A 17000-nucleotide genomic window follows, 5' to 3' on the forward strand; every position below is an offset into this window, starting at 1 on the left:
CGATGGCCGACTCCGCCCACCGCCCTCTGGCCTCGCCCTTTCGGCGTGGCCTCGCTCCCCTCCCCGCGCGCTGACGTCACGCGCCAGTGTAGCTCCGCCCTCAGCCATGGTGGCAGCAGTGGCAGGTAGGAGAGGGTGCACCGGTCCGGCCCGGCTACCATCCGCCGCCATCCTTCGCCATCCGCGGCCGGGCCCGCTCCCACGGACCGGGAGAGGAGCGGGGGCTTCCCGGGGCAGCGCGCGGTGAGGCTCTTTTCCCCCATCGGGCCCTGATGCCGCTGCTGTGGGGTACGGTGCATGCTGGGAAGGGTAGTCTTCCATAGGCCGCGTCTGCCCGCCCGGGGCCTTCCCCGGGGGGAGCGGGGCTCACCGGGCCGAGGGCTGCGTGTCCCCAGGGGCCCGGCCGTGCCCGCTTCCCATTGCCCCCCACCCCAGCAAGCCTACCAGCGTGGGGGGGCCTGGCGTGGCCCCCGCCATTCCTGCAGCGCTTGCCAGAGCAGCCCCGGGACGGTTTGAGGCCTCTCCCCGCTTTCCCCGGGGGGGGGTTATAGAAATCCCGGACACCCCCGTGCTCGGGGGGAGATCGGGACATTTTGGGGGACCCTCGGGCAGGGCCCGGCCGCCTGCTGCCTTCTCCGGCCCTGCTGACGCTGTTCTTTCCCTCTTCGGTTTCAGGCTCCGACTCCGACCATGCGGAGGGACGTAGGAAGGTGCCTGGAACAGCGGAGGTGGGTTGCATGATCGTAATTAGGCTGTCTTAATTAGCTCTGCCGAACCTCCTCAGCCACCAAACAAAAGTCTGGCAGGGCCGAAACCCCACCACAGAGCTGCGGCGTGGGGTCCTGCTCACGCCAGGTCGTGGTCCTGCTGACGCGAGGCGAGCTGGTGTGATGCGAGGCAAGTTGGGGTGATGCCACGAGGTCCTAATCATCCCTTGTCACCCCTCACTCCGGTTGGACCTTCTTGGGGCGGAGGGGGTGATGATGGCAACCACACCACGTGTCGGAACGCAGCCGGTGAGGCTTGCCCATGCCGTCCGGCTGGGCACGGAGAGCCTCAAAGGCGGTGACACCACGAGTCACACCCTGGTCTCTTTGATGGCTCGGCGGATTTATTTGGCAACTGCCACCGTTATGGGCATTGCTGCAAGCCTACCAGCGTGGGGGGGCCTGGCGTGGCCCCTGCCATTCCTGCAGCGCTTGCCAGAGCAGCCCCGGGACAGTCTGAGGCCTCTCCCTGCCTTCCCCGGGGGGGGGTTATAGACATCCCGGACACCCCCGTGCCCAGGGGGAGCCCTCGGACTGGGCCTGGCTGGCCATGCCAAGCACAGCGGTGCCGGTTGCCACCTCCTCCGGCCCTGCTGACACCGTTCATTCCCTCTTTGGTTTCAGGTTCCCACTCCAATGCAGAGGGACGTAGGAAGGCACCGGGAACAGCAGAGGTGGGTTCTGGCCTCGTAATTAGCCTAATTTGGTCTAATTAGCTCTGCCGAACGCCGCTGCCACAGTCTCGTCTCATCGTTAGCCACCAAACGAGCCTCTCGGGGCCAAAATCCCATGGGGGGAGCGGGGCTGGGGTGACCCCCCTGGTTTCTGCATCACTGGCCAGAGCAGCCTGGGGGCAGTTTGAGGCTCTAGACGTTTCCCCCCCACCCCCCTTCCTAATTAATCCAGCTAATTAAATATACAGGCAAACGAGCGGCTCCTGTGTGCCAGGACAGACAGGAGAAGACAGTGCGGGTCGGCCGTGCCCACCCACGTGGGTGTTTGTTTGTCTCTAACCAGTGATTCTTGCCTGCTACCACGATGCTAGGGCTGGAAAGAGGAGCTGGCGTGAAGCTGCTGTCGGCAACGCTTTTGCCACACAGCCGAATCCTGCCAGTGGTAAGGGGAGTGACGCGGATTCGGCGATGCCAAAAGCCGCCAGAATCAGGAGATTTAAATATTAACTCTCAACTTGTCATCATCGTGACACCAAACCTTTTTTTTTTCCCCTCGATTTTAGGTGAAAATCTATTAGATCACCTGGTTTTGGCACAACCACCGGGAAAACTGGATGGCAACACTCCCGGAAAAGTCACCGTGTTCCTCGCTCGCTCGGTAAGGAGGTTTTTTGGTACCTGGGCTTTACTGGGAGTAACTTACTGTTTAAAAACTGGAACTGGGAATACTGGTGAGTGCTGGTTTGCCGTGATAACTGCAAGTGGAGCCATGGAATTTATATCCCACCTCGTTAATGCTGTAATCCTCATTGTCCTAACGATTACCCCCTTTCTTTTCCAGCTGGATACCGGCACAGGGGTCCCCTCTCCGATGATCCTCACCTTGGCTTGTCCTCCCCAGAGCTCCCAGTTACCTGGGTTTAACTGGGGATACTGAGATGAGAATGGGTGGCGCCGGCATCTTAATAAATAATCGATTTCCCACTGGGTTTTTGGCATGATGTCGTGATGGGGACGGGGACACACAGTGACAGGTTTGGGGACGCTGCGATGCTCCCGTGGGACTCGGCAGCCCCCAGCGACTATCACCGTGGCGTGATGACCCTAGCCCCATGGCCGCCCCACGGCCGCCCCACCTCGCCGTCACCCCACGGGAGGTGACGATGACACCGGGTCCTCCCCGTTCCCCCCCGCGCCTGCGCCGCGGTTTTGGCGGTCGTTGGCAGTGCAGGAAGCCGGTGTGGGGGAAGTGGGTGCGTGACGGGCGCGGCATGGCGGAGCTGGAGGGTCCCGAATTCGGCAAAGCCGACTTCGTCCTCCTGGACGAGGTGACCATGGAGCAGTTCCTGGAGAACCTGCGCCGGCGGTACGCGGGGGGGGGGGGGGGAGTGCGGTGGGGCGGAAGGTGGGGGGGTGAGGCCAGGGGCACCCCAAGGCGCTGTCCCGGTACATCCGGGGCGTTAAGCTGGGCGCTGGCTGTTACCGGCGTGGGCGATGCGCCGTGGGACTATGGCATCGCCTTCCTAGCAGCCAGGACATGGGGCTTTGGCTGGTGATGGGGGGGTACCGGGGACCCGGAGTCCGCCCGGGGGATGCGGAAGCAACTGGTGCCAAACCCCGGCTCTGCAAGAAGCATCTGGGCGGTGCCCCATGGCCCCTGGGGGGAAACTGAGGCACGTCCGCATCTCCCCCCCAGATCAAGTTGGGGGGCTGGCATGTGCCAGGAGGGGCTGGGGGGGAGTGCACCTGTGTGTCCCACCACGGGGGCCCCCACGTTTCCTGCCTGCTCCTGCGCCTGCAGGCGCTGCCTACAGGAAGAGCTGCTCTCCCGCTGCCCCACGGCACCTGTCGGGTGGCTGGTTCTGCCCCATAGCGTGGTTCTCGGGGTGGGGCGGGGGTGCCTAAGCCCTGTGGAGTGGGGTTTTGCCCCATAGCACGCTGCCCAGGCCCCACAGGGAGGCATCCTGCCCCACAGCACCTGGTATTCTGCCTGTGCCGTGGATCCTGCCCCACGGCGCGGCGCTCTGCGGGGCGTGGATCCTGCTCCATGGCACGGCCCCCCACAGGATGTCACCCTACCTCTCACAGCACCCCACAGGATGCCACCTCGCCACACAGCCCAGCACCCCACAGGATGTTGTCCCACCCCACGGCACAGGGTGCCACCCTGTAGCCTACCGCCCTGCCCCATGGCTTGGTACCCCATGGGATGCCATTCCACCCCCCCCAGCTCAGCACCCTGCCGGGTGACACCCTACCCCATGGCACAGGACCCCACAGGGTGTCATCCTGCCCCATGGCACCATACAGGGCGTACGTCCTGCCCCATAGCACAGCACCCCACAGGGTGCCAGCCCAGCCCCACGGCCGCCCCTGCACGCAGGTTCTCGCAGGGCCACATCTACACCTACATCGGGGAGGTGGTGGTGGCGGTGAACCCTTACCGAACGCTGGACCTCTACGGCCCGCCAGCGGTGGAACGCTACCGCGGCCGCGAGCTCTACGAGCGCCCGCCCCACCTCTTCGCCCTGGCCGACGCCGCTTACAAGGCTATGAAGCGCCGCGCCAAGGACACCTGCATCGTCATTTCAGGTAGCTGGACAGCGGCGGTTGGGGGGGGGGCGTGTGTGGGGCACCCTTGGGTGGGCTCCCCTCGCCCAGTCCCTGCCCTCCTTGCCAGGTGAGAGCGGGGCGGGCAAGACGGAGGCCAGCAAGTACATCATGCAGTACATCGCCGCCATCACCAACCCTACCCAACGCGCCGAGGTGGAGAGGTGGGTCCCGCCCCATGGCGCCGGCGGGAGGGATGGGTGCTGGGGCTGGGGGGGGGGGCCCATAGGGTGGGGGGTCCCCGGTGGCCTCGTCTATGGGGTCGGAGTGGGGAGACAGGGGTGCCCCACACCTGTGGGGTGGTCCTGGGGCGCCCCATGCTCATAAGGGTGGTCTGGGGGTACCAGGAGTGGGTGCTCCATGCCCATAGGGATTGTGGGGGGCAAATGGGGTGCCCCACACCTGTAGGGGGGTCCTGGGGGGGCCCCACGGCCATTCGGGTGGTGTGGGGGGCCCGGGGGTGCCACGTCCTGTGCCCATCGGTGAGGCCGCAGCTGCGCCGCGCCATGTTCTGTGCCATGCCATGTCACACCGTGTCACGCTGTGCCATGCCGTGCCACTCCGCACCATGCCGTGCCATGCCGTGCTATGCCGCATCGCCCCCATGCAGGGTGAAGAACGTGCTGCTGAAGTCCAACTGCGTCCTGGAAGCCTTCGGCAACGCCAAGACCAACCGCAACGACAACTCCAGCCGCTTCGGCAAGTACATGGACATCAACTTCGACTTCAAGGGCGACCCCACTGGCGGCCACATCCACAACTACCTCCTGGAGAAGGTGCGGGGGTGCTGCGGGTGGGCACAGACGGGTGGGTGCTGCACCCATGCGGACACCACCCGGCACCCACCCCCTGCGCCCTCTTCCAGTCCCGAATCCTCCAGCAGCAGCCGGGAGAGAGGAACTTCCACGCCTTCTACCAGGTGAACCGGGGGACAGGGTGGGGTGGGGTGGATGAGGTGGGATCTGTGGGAAGGGATGGATGGGATCTATGGGGTGGGACGGATGGGATGGGATGGATGGGATCTATGGGATGGGATGGGGATGGGATGGATGGGATCTACAGGATGAGATGGGGATGGGATGACAAGGTTGGGATGGGACAGGTGAGACAACAGATGAGATGGGATGGATGGGATCTACAAGATGGGGCAGGGTGTGATGGTGTGAATGAGATGAATGGGATGGGGACAGGATGGATGGAATGGGAGGGATAAAATGGGATCGGATGAGATGGATGGGATCTCTGGGATGAGATGGAGATGGGATGGGAATGAGATGGTTGGGATGGGTTAGATGAGATGGGATGGATGGGATCTACGGGGTGAAGTGGGTGGGTTTGATGGGATGCGGACAGGATGGAGTGAAAAGGTTGGGATGGGATGGATGGGATCTATGGGATGAGATGGGGATGGGATGGGTGGGATGAGAAGGCTGGAACAGATGGGACCAGTGGGATGGATGGGATCGATGGGATGGAGTGGGATGGATGGGGCAGATGGGATAAATGGGACGGCAATGGACGGGGCAGGGCGAGATAGGACGCGTTGGGATGGGACGGGATGGGCTGCGACAGGGTACGGGGACACCGAACAGCACCAGCCGGACGGGGGGGCCGCCAGGCCGGGGCTTTCAACCCCCCAGCGTGCTAACGGCCCCCCCCTTACCTGCCAGCTGCTACTGGGAGCCCCGGTGGCTCTACTGGCCTCCCTCCACCTCTGCCAGGACCCCGGCGCCTACCGCTACACCCGGGAGGGTGCCCAGGGCTCCGTGAGTGGGGCTGGGGTGGGCACAGGGTGGGCAGGGGGTGGGCGGGGGGGGTCCCGGCCCCTCACGCCATGTGTCATGTCCCCCCCCCAAAACCCCGACCCCAGGCCTGCGGGGACGACGCGGACGGCTACCGGGCGGTGGAGGAGGCGATGGCCGTCATCGGCTTCTCCCCGGAGGAGATGGGCTCTGTGCGCCGCATCCTGGCCACCATCCTGCACCTGGTGAGGCCCCCACCAGTATGGACACCCCCCCCCCCATGCACCAGTATGTTCCCAGGCAGACCGGTATGGCCACAACACACACCAGTATGGGGCTGGGCAAACCAGTACGGCCCCTGTACACCAGTAGGGTCCCCGTGCACCAGTACAGCCCCCCATACCTGTATGGCCCCCACACACACCAATACAACCCCCTCACACCAGTATGGCCCCAGGCAGACCAGCATGGCCCCCCCACACCATTACAGCCCCAGGCAGACCAGTATGGCCCTGGGCAAACCAGTATCATCCCCCTGCCCATTATGGCCTCTGCGCACCAGTACAGCCTGAAGCAGACCAGTATGGCCCTGGGCGAACCAGTACAGCCCCATGTAAATAAGCATGGCCCCACACTACACAGTATAGACCAATGGAAACAAGTAGAGACCAGTTCAAACCAGTACAGTCCCACAGAAACCAGTGCACCCCTACGCAGTGTAGTACAGCCCAACGCAAACCAGCATGGCCCAGTATGGCCCAGGACAGCCCAATGCAAACCAGCATGGCCCAGCACAGCCCAGAAAAGCCCAGCACAGCTCAATGCAAACCAGCATGGCCCAGCTCAGCCCAATGCAAACCAGCATGGCCCAACACAGCCCAATGCAAACCAGTATGGCCCAGCGCAGCCCGATGTAAACCAGTATGGCCCAGCACAGCCCAGTAAAGCCCAGCGTGGCCTGATGCAAACCAGTATGGCCCAGCACAGCCCAGCAAAGCCCAGTGCGGCTCAATGCAAACCAGCATGGCCCAGCTCAGCCCAATGCAAACCAGCATGGCCCAACACAGCCCCATGCAAACCAGCATGGTCCAACACAGCCCAATGCAAACCAGTATGGCCCAACACAGCCCAGTAAAGCCCAGCTCAACGCAATGCAAACCAGTGTAGCCCAATGCAAAGCAGCATGGCCCAGAAAAGCCCAGCACAGCCCAATTCAAACCCGTATAGCCCCATACAAACCAGTACAGACCTGTATGGCCCAGTCCAGCCCAGGGTACGGGAGCGGCTCATGCCGGGACACCCCAGCCCCTTCCCAGGATGCTCCCGGGTGTCCCCCCACCTTCATCCTCCAACGTGGCATGACGGGGCTGCCCCAGGGCAACGTCGGGTTCGTGGCGGAGGGCGAGACAGCGGCGGTGGAGGACGCGGCGCAGCTCTCGGCGCTGGCCGAGCTGACGGCCACGGCGCCCGGCAGCCTGCGCCAGGCTCTCCTGACCCGCACCGTGGCGGCCGGCGGCGGGGAGCTGATCGAGAAGGGCCACAGCCCCAAGGAGGCTGCCTACGCCCGGGACGCCTGCGCCAAGGTATGGAGGGGATGTAGGGTGATAGTCCCCCCCGCCCCAGCATCCTTGGGTGCCCACCACCCTGTCCCTGTCCCCAGGCCATCTACGAGCGTCTCTTCTGCTGGATCGTGGGGCGCATCAATGCCAGCATCGCCGCCCACGACTACGATGTCCGCCTGCATGGCAAGAGCACCGTCATCGGCGTCCTCGATATCTACGGCTTCGAGATCTTCGACACCAACAGGTGACCTGGGGTGGGGTGGGGGGGACATGGGGACTCTTTGCGGGGACAGGACCAGGGAAGAACACGGTGAGGGGATTGGGGATGGGAAGGATGTGTGGAGGGGACGAGGGGGGACACGTGGAGGGGACAGGACCCAGGAGGGACACGTGGAGGGGACAGGGCTTGAGAAGGATGCGTGGAAGCGACGGGACCACAGAGAGACACATAGCAGGGGAGGAGAGGATGCCCAAGGGACACACAGGGACGGAAAAGGACCTGGGAGGGACAAAGGTCGGGGATGGGACGTAGGAGGGGACCCATGGAGGGGACAGGACTTGGGAGGGGACACATGGAGGGGGAGGATGCCCAAGGGATACATGGAAGGGGACGGGACCACAACGGACACGTGGAGGTGACGGGACCGGGACCAGGAGGGACACACGGAGGGACAGCAGCAAGGCTGTGCAGCTCAGGGGGTGCGCAGGGGAACGGGATGGAGGGGACCGGGTGGCAGTGACCGTCCTGACCCCCTTGCCCGCAGCTTCGAGCAGTTCTGCATCAACTACTGCAATGAGAAGCTGCAGCAGCTCTTCATCGAACTGATCCTGCGGCAGGAGCAGGCGGAGTACCAGCGAGAGGGCATCGCCTGGCAGAGCGTGAGGGGACGGAGGGGGCCGAGGGGGACACGGGGGGGATGGGGGACATCGCCCAGCAGAGCGTGGCGGGGACACGGGGAACATGGCGGGGGGGGACACACAGATGCCATCACCTGCAATGGTGAGATCTGGGGGCAATTTGGGGTGCCCACCCCCATGCCACCCCCCCTTCCCACCCCAGATCGAGTACTTCAGCAACGAGCCCATTGTGGAGCTGGTGGAGCAGCCGCACCGCGGCATCCTGGCACTGCTGGACGAGGCTTGCCTGGCAGCGGGAACCGTCACCGACTCCCTCTTCCTCGCCTCCATGGATGCCCGCCTCGGCCGCCACCCCCACTACACCAGCCGTAAGGTGCTTCTGGGGGAAAACTGGGGGGAGCTGGGGGTCCGTGGGCAGGGAGCTGACAGCCCCCCCTGCTCCCCAGCTCTGCCCCACAGACAAGACCATGGAATTCAACCGGGACTTTCGCATCAAGCACTATGCTGGAGATGTCACGTGAGGGGGGGACGGAGGAGGGCCATGGTGGACCATGGGCATCCTCGGGTGGCCATGGGGCTGTGGGCCGCCATGGGGGTCTTTAGGAGGCCATGAGGGCCATAGGGGGGGCCGCTTGGGACCAGGGCGGTCTAGGGGCTCTTGAGGGTCTACAGTTGACTGTGGGGTCTTGAAGAACGGTGGGGGACCATGTGGGAGCATGGAGGGGGAACACAGGACTGGGGGGGGGGGATCTTGAGGGACTGTGGGAGGTGGTTTGGGGTCATGGGGGACCATCAGGCTGGGGGGACTGGCAGGGGGTCAGTTGGGGCCATGGGAGTGTGGGTGGCCATTGGGGACTATGGACATCATGAGTGGCCATGGAGTTGTGGGGGACCCTGGGGGGCCGTGGGGGACCATGGGTGGCCCTGGGGCCATAAGGGACCTTGGGAGGGCATGGGGTGGGACTGTGGGGACCACTTGGGACCAGGGGTCTAGAGGGGCTCTTGGGGCTCTATGGTTGACCATGAGGCCTTGGAGAACCATGGAGGGCCATGTGGGAGCATGGATGGGGGACATGGGACTGTGGGGGGGCCTTGAGGGATTGTGGGAGGTGGTTTGGGGTCATGAGGGACTATCAGGCTGCGGGGATCATGGGAACCATGGGAGTCTGGGGGGTGTCAGTTGGGGCCATGGGAGTGTGGGTGACCATTGGGGAGTATGGACATCGTGAGTGCCCATGGGTTTGTGGGCAGCCATGGAGAACCATGGAGGACCATGGGTGGCCTTGGGACTATGAGGAACCTTGGGAGGGCATGGGGGGCAATGGGGGGCCACTTGGGACCATAGAGGGCCATAGGGGCCCCTGGGGGACTATGGGGTGGCCTTGGTTGACCGTGGGGCTTTGAGGACCCCAGGGAATTGCACACAGCCATTTAGGACCACGGGAGGCCATGTGGGGGACCGTTGAGGTCCGTGGGGTCTGGGAGGTCCCCAGAGACCATGTGCAGTAGGACAGGCCATGTAGGACATGCCGTGCCATACCCTGGGGACAATAGCGACAGGGTTGGGGGACTCCGTGTCCATCAGCACTGAACCCCACAGTCCCCTGACCTCCATAGGTACCCCCAGGGCCACATGTCACCTCTGCATGGAGCTAGGTGCCCCTGATAGCCCCTGGCCCACCACGGGCAGGAAGGACTGCCTGGATGCCTGGGTCCTGTAGGATGCAGCTCCCCCCCCGACTACCCCAGGGCACCTGGAGGAGCCCCCCAACATGGTGTCCCCTCCCTCAGGTACTCAGTGGAGGGTTTCCTGGACAAGAACAAAGACACACTCTTCCAGGACTTCAAACGGCTCTTCTACAACAGGTTGGGGACATGGGGGGCACAGCTGGGGGGGGGGGGGTGGCACAGCCATGGGGCGGGAGTGGGGTGTCCAGTGCTGCCAGCCCCATGCCAACACTGTCCCCAGCGCGGACCCCGTGCTGCGTGCCATGTGGCCTGATGGTGAGCAGAGCATCACCGAAGTCACCAAACGCCCACTGACCACCGGCACGCTCTTCAAGAACTCCATGGTGGCCCTGGTGGAGAACCTCGCCTCCAAGGTAAGGGACCAGGGACAGCCAGGCATGTCCCTGTGCCAGCCTGGCATCTCCCTGTACCAATTTGATGTGTCCCCACGCCAGCTGGGCACGTCCCCAACCCATCTTGGTATGTCCCCATGGCAGACATGCATGGCTCCAAGCCACATGGGCATGCTCCTGAGCCAGCCAAGATGTCCCCAAGCCAGTCAGGCATACCCCTGAGCCAGCCAGGCATGTCCCCAAGCCAGCCAGGCATGTTCCTGTGCCAGCCAAGATGTCCCTGAGCCAGCCTGGCATGTCTCCAAGCCAGCCAAGATGTCCTCGAGCCAGCCAAGATGTCCTCAAGCCAGCCAGGCATGTCCCCAAGCCAGCCAAGATGTCCTTGAGCTAGCCAGGCATGCTCCTGAACCGGCCAAGATGTCCCTGAGGCAGCCTGGCATGTCTCCAAGCCAGCCAGTGTGTCCTCAAGCCAGCCAAGATGTCCTTGAGCCAGCCAGGCATGTCTCTGTGCCAGCCAGGCATGTCCCCAAGCCAGCCAAGATGTCCCAGTGCCAGCCAGGCATATCTCCAAGCCAGCCAAGATGTCCTCGAGCCAGCCAGGCATGTCCCTGTGCCAGCCAAGATGTCCCTGAGCCAGCCTGGCATGTCCCTGAGGCGGCCAAGATGTCCCTGAGCCAGCCTGGCATGTCCCCAAGCCAGCCAAGATGTCCCTGAGCCAGCCAGGCATGTCCCCAAGCCAGCCAAGATGTCCTTGAGCTAGCCAAGATATCCCTGAGCCAGCCTGGCATGTCCCCAAGTCAGCCAAGATGTCCCTGAGCCAGCCAGGCATGTCCCCAAGCCAGCCAAGATGTCCTCGAGCCAGCCAAGATGTCCCTGAGCCAGCCTGGCATGTCCCCAAGTCGGCCAAGATGTCCCTGAGGCAGCCTGGCATGTCTCCAAGCCAGCCAAGATGTCCCTGAGCCAGCCAGGCATGTCCCCAAGCCAGCCAAGATGTCCTTGAGCCAGCCAAGATGTCCTCGAGCCAGCCAAGATGTCCCTGAGCCAGCCTGGCATGTCCCCAGGTCGGCCAAGATGTCCTCGAGCCAGCCAGGCATGTCCCCGAGCCAGCTTGGCATGTTCCTCAAGCCAGCCAAGATGTCCCCAAGCCACCCATGCCCAGTGCAATCCCACCCTGCGTGCCTGGAGCCCCCAGCCTGGGACGCCCGTGGGCTCGGTGCCACTCCTGAGTGCCACCGCGGTGCCATCCCCTCTGTGTCCCTGCAGGAGCCCTACTACGTGCGTTGCATCAAACCCAACGATCAGAAGTCGCCGACGCTCTTTGACGAGGAGCGCTGCCGGCACCAGGTCTCCTACTTGGGGCTGCTGGAGAACGTCCGGGTGCGCCGCGCCGGCTTCGCCTACCGCCAGCCCTACCACCGCTTCCTCCTGCGGTACAGTCTGCGCCCCCCATCCCGGGACCCCCGTAACCCACCCCCCCCACACTCCTCACCTTGCTCTGCCCCCCAGGTACAAGATGACCTGTGAGTACACGTGGCCCAACCACCTGATGGCCACCGACCGGGAGGCCACGCAAGCCCTCCTGGAGCAGCACGGCTTCCAGGACGACGTGGCTTACAGCCACACCAAGGTCTTCATCCGCACGCCTCGCACCCTCTTCTGCCTCGAGCAAGAGCGGGCGCAGCTCATCCCCATCATCGTCCTGCTGCTGCAGAAGGTGGGCATGCATGGCACGAGCTGGCTCGGTCTCGGCACAGGGCTCCACCGGGGAGGTTTTTTTGGGGGGGAGCAGCATTTTGGGGGCCTTCCGGAGCCGTGATGCCGAGCAGCCACCCTGGTGCCACGGCCGCGCTCCCGTTGAATGGGGGGGGGGGGATCCATGGGGCAGTGGCCGCCCTGACTGTCGGCGTTCGGCAGGCCTGGCGCGGTGCCCTGGCACGCCGGCGGTGCCGTTACCTGCGCGCTGCCTACACCATCATGGCTTACTACAAACGGCACAAGGTGAAGACATACCTGTGGGAGCTGCTGCGGCGCTTCCAGGCCGTCCGCACCCTCCCCGATTTTGGCAAGAGCGTGGTTTGGCCGGAGCCGCCGGCGGTGCTGGCACGCTTCCAAGATGCCAGCCAGCGCCTCTTCCGCAGGTACCGTCCCGGATCCTGCTCCGCTCCCGCGTTGGGATGGGGACGTGGGATGGGGACTTGGGTTGGGAATGTGGGACGGGGACATGGGACAGGGATGTAGAAGGGGAATGAGGGATGGGGACAGGGATGCGAGATGGGGATGTGGGATGGGGATGGGGATGTGGGACAGGGATGTGGTCATGGGATGTAGATGTGGGATGGGGACGTGAGATGGGAATGTGGGACAGGGATGTGGGATGGGGACATGGGACTGGAATGTGGACCAGGGACATGGATGTGGGACAGGGATGTGGATGTGGGATGGGGATGTGGGACAGGGGCATGCGATGGGAATGTGGGACAAGGATGTGGGACAGGGACGGGGACATGGGACAGGGACATGTGTCACAACCCAGACTGGACAGACCAGGGAGTCGCGTTTAATTTGAAATTCCGTCAGGCTAAATTAAGGTGAAACGACACCAAATGATCAGTTAAAGATTTTATTCATGACAGAAGCAAACTGAACTGGGGAGGCGTGGTAGTAGGTGGCAGGGTTTCTCACAACAGGAATTGGCATACGACTACTTCTGTAAACCGTGTAACCCAGGGTAACCATATACATCAATTCAGGGAATAAGGAGATCCCTCCCGTTGAGTCCCGAGGTTCAGAGCAGACCCCCTTGCTTTCCAGACTCCTTCTCAGAGAAGGGTCTAGGGGTGGCTGGATCCACTCTTAGTCTCAGACTTGGTCAACAGTTTATGTCTTGAAACGGATGAGGTGTAGGGATTGTGGAAAAGGAAAGAGAGAAGAAGACAGAGAGAGAAAAAGGAAGAGAGAAAGATTTCACCGGTCCTGGGTCCAGCGTTGGTCCAGTCAGCCGAGGGGTCCAGTCCCGGTGGGCTTGTGCACCCGGGGCTTCATTTTGTGTCCTTTTATCATCCTTGCCCCTCCTTCGGGTGGGCACCCGAACTCGTCAGGTTAATGAGCAGTTTGTGAGCCTTTGGGCTTGGGGGTCGTTTGGGGAGTAACTTCTCCTTCCCTGCAGACATGGCCGTTGTTCGATCTTTGTATCAGAACAGCTTATCAGAACGGGGAGCTGCACACCCTCCAGCCCTCCCCTCCTGTTGCTGATGTCTGAGCTGATGGGCTTTCCACCTTGGTTCCTTGCTCTGCGGGGTTTGTCTTTAAGCACAACTTGCCCCACCACAATGTTTGAGACAGTAACTCTTTTGGTCTTTCACAACATGGGACAGGGACATGGGATGGGGATGTGTACTCGAATGTGGGACAAGGACGTGGGACAGGGACGCGTGGGATGTGGACGTGGGACGGTGACGTGACCGTGCTCCATCCCCCCCGCCGCAGGTGGCGAGCACGACAGATCGTCAAGAACATCCCCCCTTCGGAGATGGGGCAGATCCGGGCCAAGGTGGCCGCCATGGAGGCACTGGAAGGGCTGCGGAAGGACTGGGGCTGCCAGCGCAGCTGGGCACGGGATTACCTCTCCTCGGTAAGGGCTGCCAGCGGGTTTGGGGGTGCCCCACGGCACATCCTGGGGGTCCCACCCCCACCCCACACCTCGGCTCCCCACAGCCCAGTGAGAACCCAGGGCAGGCGCTGCCCTTCGCCCGCCGCCTCCAGACCCTCAAGGACAAGGTGCATTTCGGCTCTGTCCTCTTCTCCTGCCACGTCCGCAAGGTGAGGGGAGCGGGTGGTCCTGCCGGCCACCGTGTTGGTGTCACCCCCTCGCCCTGTCCCAGCATGTCCCCTTGCCTGTCCCCATCCCCATCCCCGCAGATCAACCGCTTCAGTAAGAGCCGGGACCGGGCCATCCTCGTGACGGACCAGCACCTCTACAAGCTGGATCCTCGAAAGCAGTACCGGGTGATGCGGGCGCTGCCCCTCAGCACCGTGAGTGTCCCCAAACCCACCGGTGTCCCCTACACCCTGTCCCGGCGAGCCACGGTGAGGGGGACCCAGGTGTCCTGGCTGTCCCGCTCCCACCTGGAGGCTGAAGACCCCTCCGTGGTCCCCATGGCCCCATCTGCATCAGGACGGTGAACTCCCCTGGGACAGAGGCGTGATGCTGTCCCCACCACGCCGTGCCCACCACGCTGGCCATGCCATGCTGTCCCCACCAAGCTGTCCTCACCAAGCTGTCCCCACCACACTGGCCACGGTGCCTTGGCCACGCCACGCTGCCCATGCCATGGCCCCAAGCCCCCCCGCCACCACGCAGCTGTGACACCCAGACGTCCCCGCAGGTGACGGGGCTGAGCGTGACGAGCTGCCAGGCGCAGCTGGTGGTCTTCCACACCCAGAGCCAGGATGACCTGGCCGTGTGCCTGCACAAGATGCAACCGGCGGAGGACAACCGGGTGGGCGAGCTGGTGGGCGTCCTCCTGGAGCACTGCCGAGCGTGAGTTGGGGGGATCGGGGTTGGAGAGGTTGGGGGGGTGTCCCTGGCACCCCGTGAGCTCCCCCCACACCCCGTTGATGCCGGCATGTCGTAGGACCAAGCGGGAGCTGCAGGTCCGGGTCTCCGACTGCATCCAGCTGAGCCTACGTGGGCGCCGGCGGTTGCTGACGGTGGAGACGCGGCCGGGGGCGGTCACCCCCGATTTCGGCAAGAGCCGCGACGGCTTCGTGCTTTACTGGCCCGGGAGATGAGGTGGGGCGGGGGGGGGGCAGCTGCTCCATCCCCCCCGGCCACATCCTGCCTGTACCCTGCCCCACTGGCCTCTGCTTAGGACCCCATAGCCCCCCTGTGACCCCCAACCACGTGTCCCCACGGCCCCCCCAGGACGTTGCCGAAGCCTCTGTGTGTGCTGGGAATAAAGAGCTGGATGGGACCCCCACAGCCCCCTCCCCCCGCCCGCCAAGCATGGCCGGGACCCTCAGGACCACAGGGCTGGGGTCCCCCCCAAAACTGCCCCACAGCTTGGGTCCCTGCTAGCCTGGCGGGGGGGGGGCCCAGGTTGGCTGCGGTGGGGCAGGGATGGGGGCATGGATGGAATTGGGGTGGGAAGGGGGTGGTGGAGGATGGGCTGTGCTGGGATGGGCTGGGATCAATGGGATGGGGCGGGAAGGCAGCCCCCTGTGCCGGGGCCCTGGCTCCCAGGGTCCCCGTGCGCCCAGTCCTGATGTCCCTGACACCCAGTATCCTGATGTCCCCAGTACCCAGTGTCCCAAATTCCCTGTGTCCCTGACATCCAGTGTCCTGATGGCCCTGGGCCCTGATGTCCCCAGTACACTGTGTCCCAGTGTCCCCGTGTCCTGTGCCCTCATGTCCCGGGTCTCAATATCCCTGACACCCTGTGTCCCAACACCCCTGTGTCCCTGATCCCTGTGTCCCGGGTCCCAACGTGCCATGTCCTGGGTCCCAATGTCCCTGACACCCAATGTCCCTATGGCCCCCGTGTCCTTCTGGCCCTGATGTCCCCATGTCCTGGTGCCCCCGTGTCCTGGATCACGATATCCCCGACACCCTCTGTCCCGATGTCCCTGTGTCCCGAATCCTGATGTCCTTGTGTCCCAGATCCCTGTGTTGCTGAGACACAGCGTCCCAATGTCACTGTGTCCTGGGTCCAAATGTCCTGATGTCCCTGTGTCCCAGGTCCCAATGTCCCTGACACCCAGTATCCCGATGTCCCAAGGTCCTCGTGTCCCAATGTCCTCGATGTCCCTGTGCCCACGTCCTGTGTCCCAATGTCCCCGACACCCGGTGTCCCCATGCCCTGGGGAGCGAAGAACTGGAAAAGGAGGGCTGGGAAAACGGGGGGATTTTTCGTGGTTGGAAGAAGGTGGTTCCTGTCCTGCTGGTATTTGGGAAGCCACTAATGAGCCAAAGAGCTCATCCCCTGCCAGAACTCATCAAACAATTAAATTAATGGGGAAAAATTAGGAAAAAAACCCGCACCATTATTCTTCTGATAATAACCACAGTTTTAGAACAGGCCTGGTCGTGGTCTCATATGGGAGAACAGGGCATCGCTGGGGACCACCGAAGGGGTATGGGCCTGGAACCTTAAATTTAAATATATGTCCCGATATTGGGGAAGAAACCACACGAAATCAAGGGACAAGGGCTAATTAACAGGGCTAATTACCTATGCCAATCCAAAGGAAGATGCCTTAAAAGTATCCGAGCCCTCACTATGGCTGCAGCTTGGAAAGAATTCACGTTTCCGTTTTTCAATTAATCCCTTGACGGGCGAAGATTTGGCCAATTCCTCTCGGGACCTGGAAGCCTTTGCGGTGACAACGGGATCGACCTCCTCACCCCAGTCGGGCTCGCGCGCAACTGAACAGGCGATATTTTATTTTTGCACCGTTTAGTACAATACATCGTTAGTCGGGGGTCCTCTCTGCGTACGGGGGGGGGGGCGTCGGGGTCCCAAATGGCTCCCAGCTGCCCCCCACTCACCCCGGGGCCCAGCCCCAGGGGAGCCCCAGGCTCCGACCTAGGCCAGGCCCGGGCCAGGCCTGTCCCCAGCTGTGGGACCGAGGCCTGCGGGGACACTTACGGGCAGGGCCCAGCGGGGGGCTACCGAGCCGGGGGGGAGCCCGGGACAGGCCGGGGCCG

At 63.3% G+C, this 17000-nt stretch overlaps 1 protein-coding gene and 2 non-coding genes across 5 annotated transcripts; all 3 read left to right on the forward strand.

The window, feature by feature from the left end:
* The first annotated feature begins 69 nt into the window (after positions 1–69).
* MYO1G (myosin IG) lies at positions 70–16774 on the forward strand. Of its 3 annotated transcripts, none has more exons than XM_069778435.1 (27): positions 70–125; positions 676–728; positions 1392–1441; positions 1690–1883; positions 2005–2099; positions 2283–2807; positions 3825–4033; positions 4122–4215; positions 4662–4827; positions 4917–4970; positions 5722–5817; positions 5922–6038; positions 7170–7376; positions 7454–7599; positions 8120–8234; positions 8416–8586; positions 8660–8730; positions 10005–10079; positions 10183–10315; positions 11558–11724; positions 11801–12008; positions 12209–12432; positions 13781–13925; positions 14009–14113; positions 14213–14326; positions 14680–14834; positions 14929–16774. In XM_069778435.1, exons 6-27 carry the CDS (start codon positions 2554–2556, stop codon positions 15083–15085), a joined length of 3183 nt encoding a protein of 1060 aa, XP_069634536.1. In that variant the 5' UTR covers positions 70–125; positions 676–728; positions 1392–1441; positions 1690–1883; positions 2005–2099; positions 2283–2553; the 3' UTR covers positions 15086–16774. The 3 variants fall into 3 exon arrangements, with proteins under 3 accessions (XP_069634536.1, XP_069634535.1, XP_069634534.1); XM_069778434.1 differs by having other exon boundaries at positions 88–288; XM_069778433.1 differs by having other exon boundaries at positions 88–243.
* On the forward strand, positions 433–566 carry LOC138684533 (small nucleolar RNA SNORA9). The gene has a single exon (XR_011323795.1). It is a non-coding gene; the product is annotated as a small nucleolar RNA SNORA9 (small nucleolar RNA).
* LOC138684534 (small nucleolar RNA SNORA9) lies at positions 1144–1277 on the forward strand. Its single transcript, XR_011323796.1, has one exon. It is a non-coding gene; the product is annotated as a small nucleolar RNA SNORA9 (small nucleolar RNA).
* Positions 16775–17000: the final 226 nt, after the last annotated feature.

The sequence above is a fragment of the Haliaeetus albicilla genome, chromosome 2 (genome assembly GCF_947461875.1).
Source record: "Haliaeetus albicilla chromosome 2, bHalAlb1.1, whole genome shotgun sequence".
NCBI classification, from domain to species: Eukaryota; Metazoa; Chordata; class Aves; order Accipitriformes; family Accipitridae; genus Haliaeetus; species Haliaeetus albicilla.

Excerpts from the sequence above, each read along its gene's own strand:
- MYO1G (XM_069778435.1), top strand. The coding sequence starts at position 2,554 with ATGGCCGCCCCACGGCCGCCCCACCTCGCCGTCACCCCACGGGAGGTG. Across the intron at positions 8,587-8,659 it reads CCCACTACACCAGCCGTAAG|CTCTGCCCCACAGACAAGAC; the intron begins GTGCTTCTGGGG and ends CCTGCTCCCCAG. Across the intron at positions 13,926-14,008 it reads CACGGGATTACCTCTCCTCG|CCCAGTGAGAACCCAGGGCA; the intron begins GTAAGGGCTGCC and ends GGCTCCCCACAG.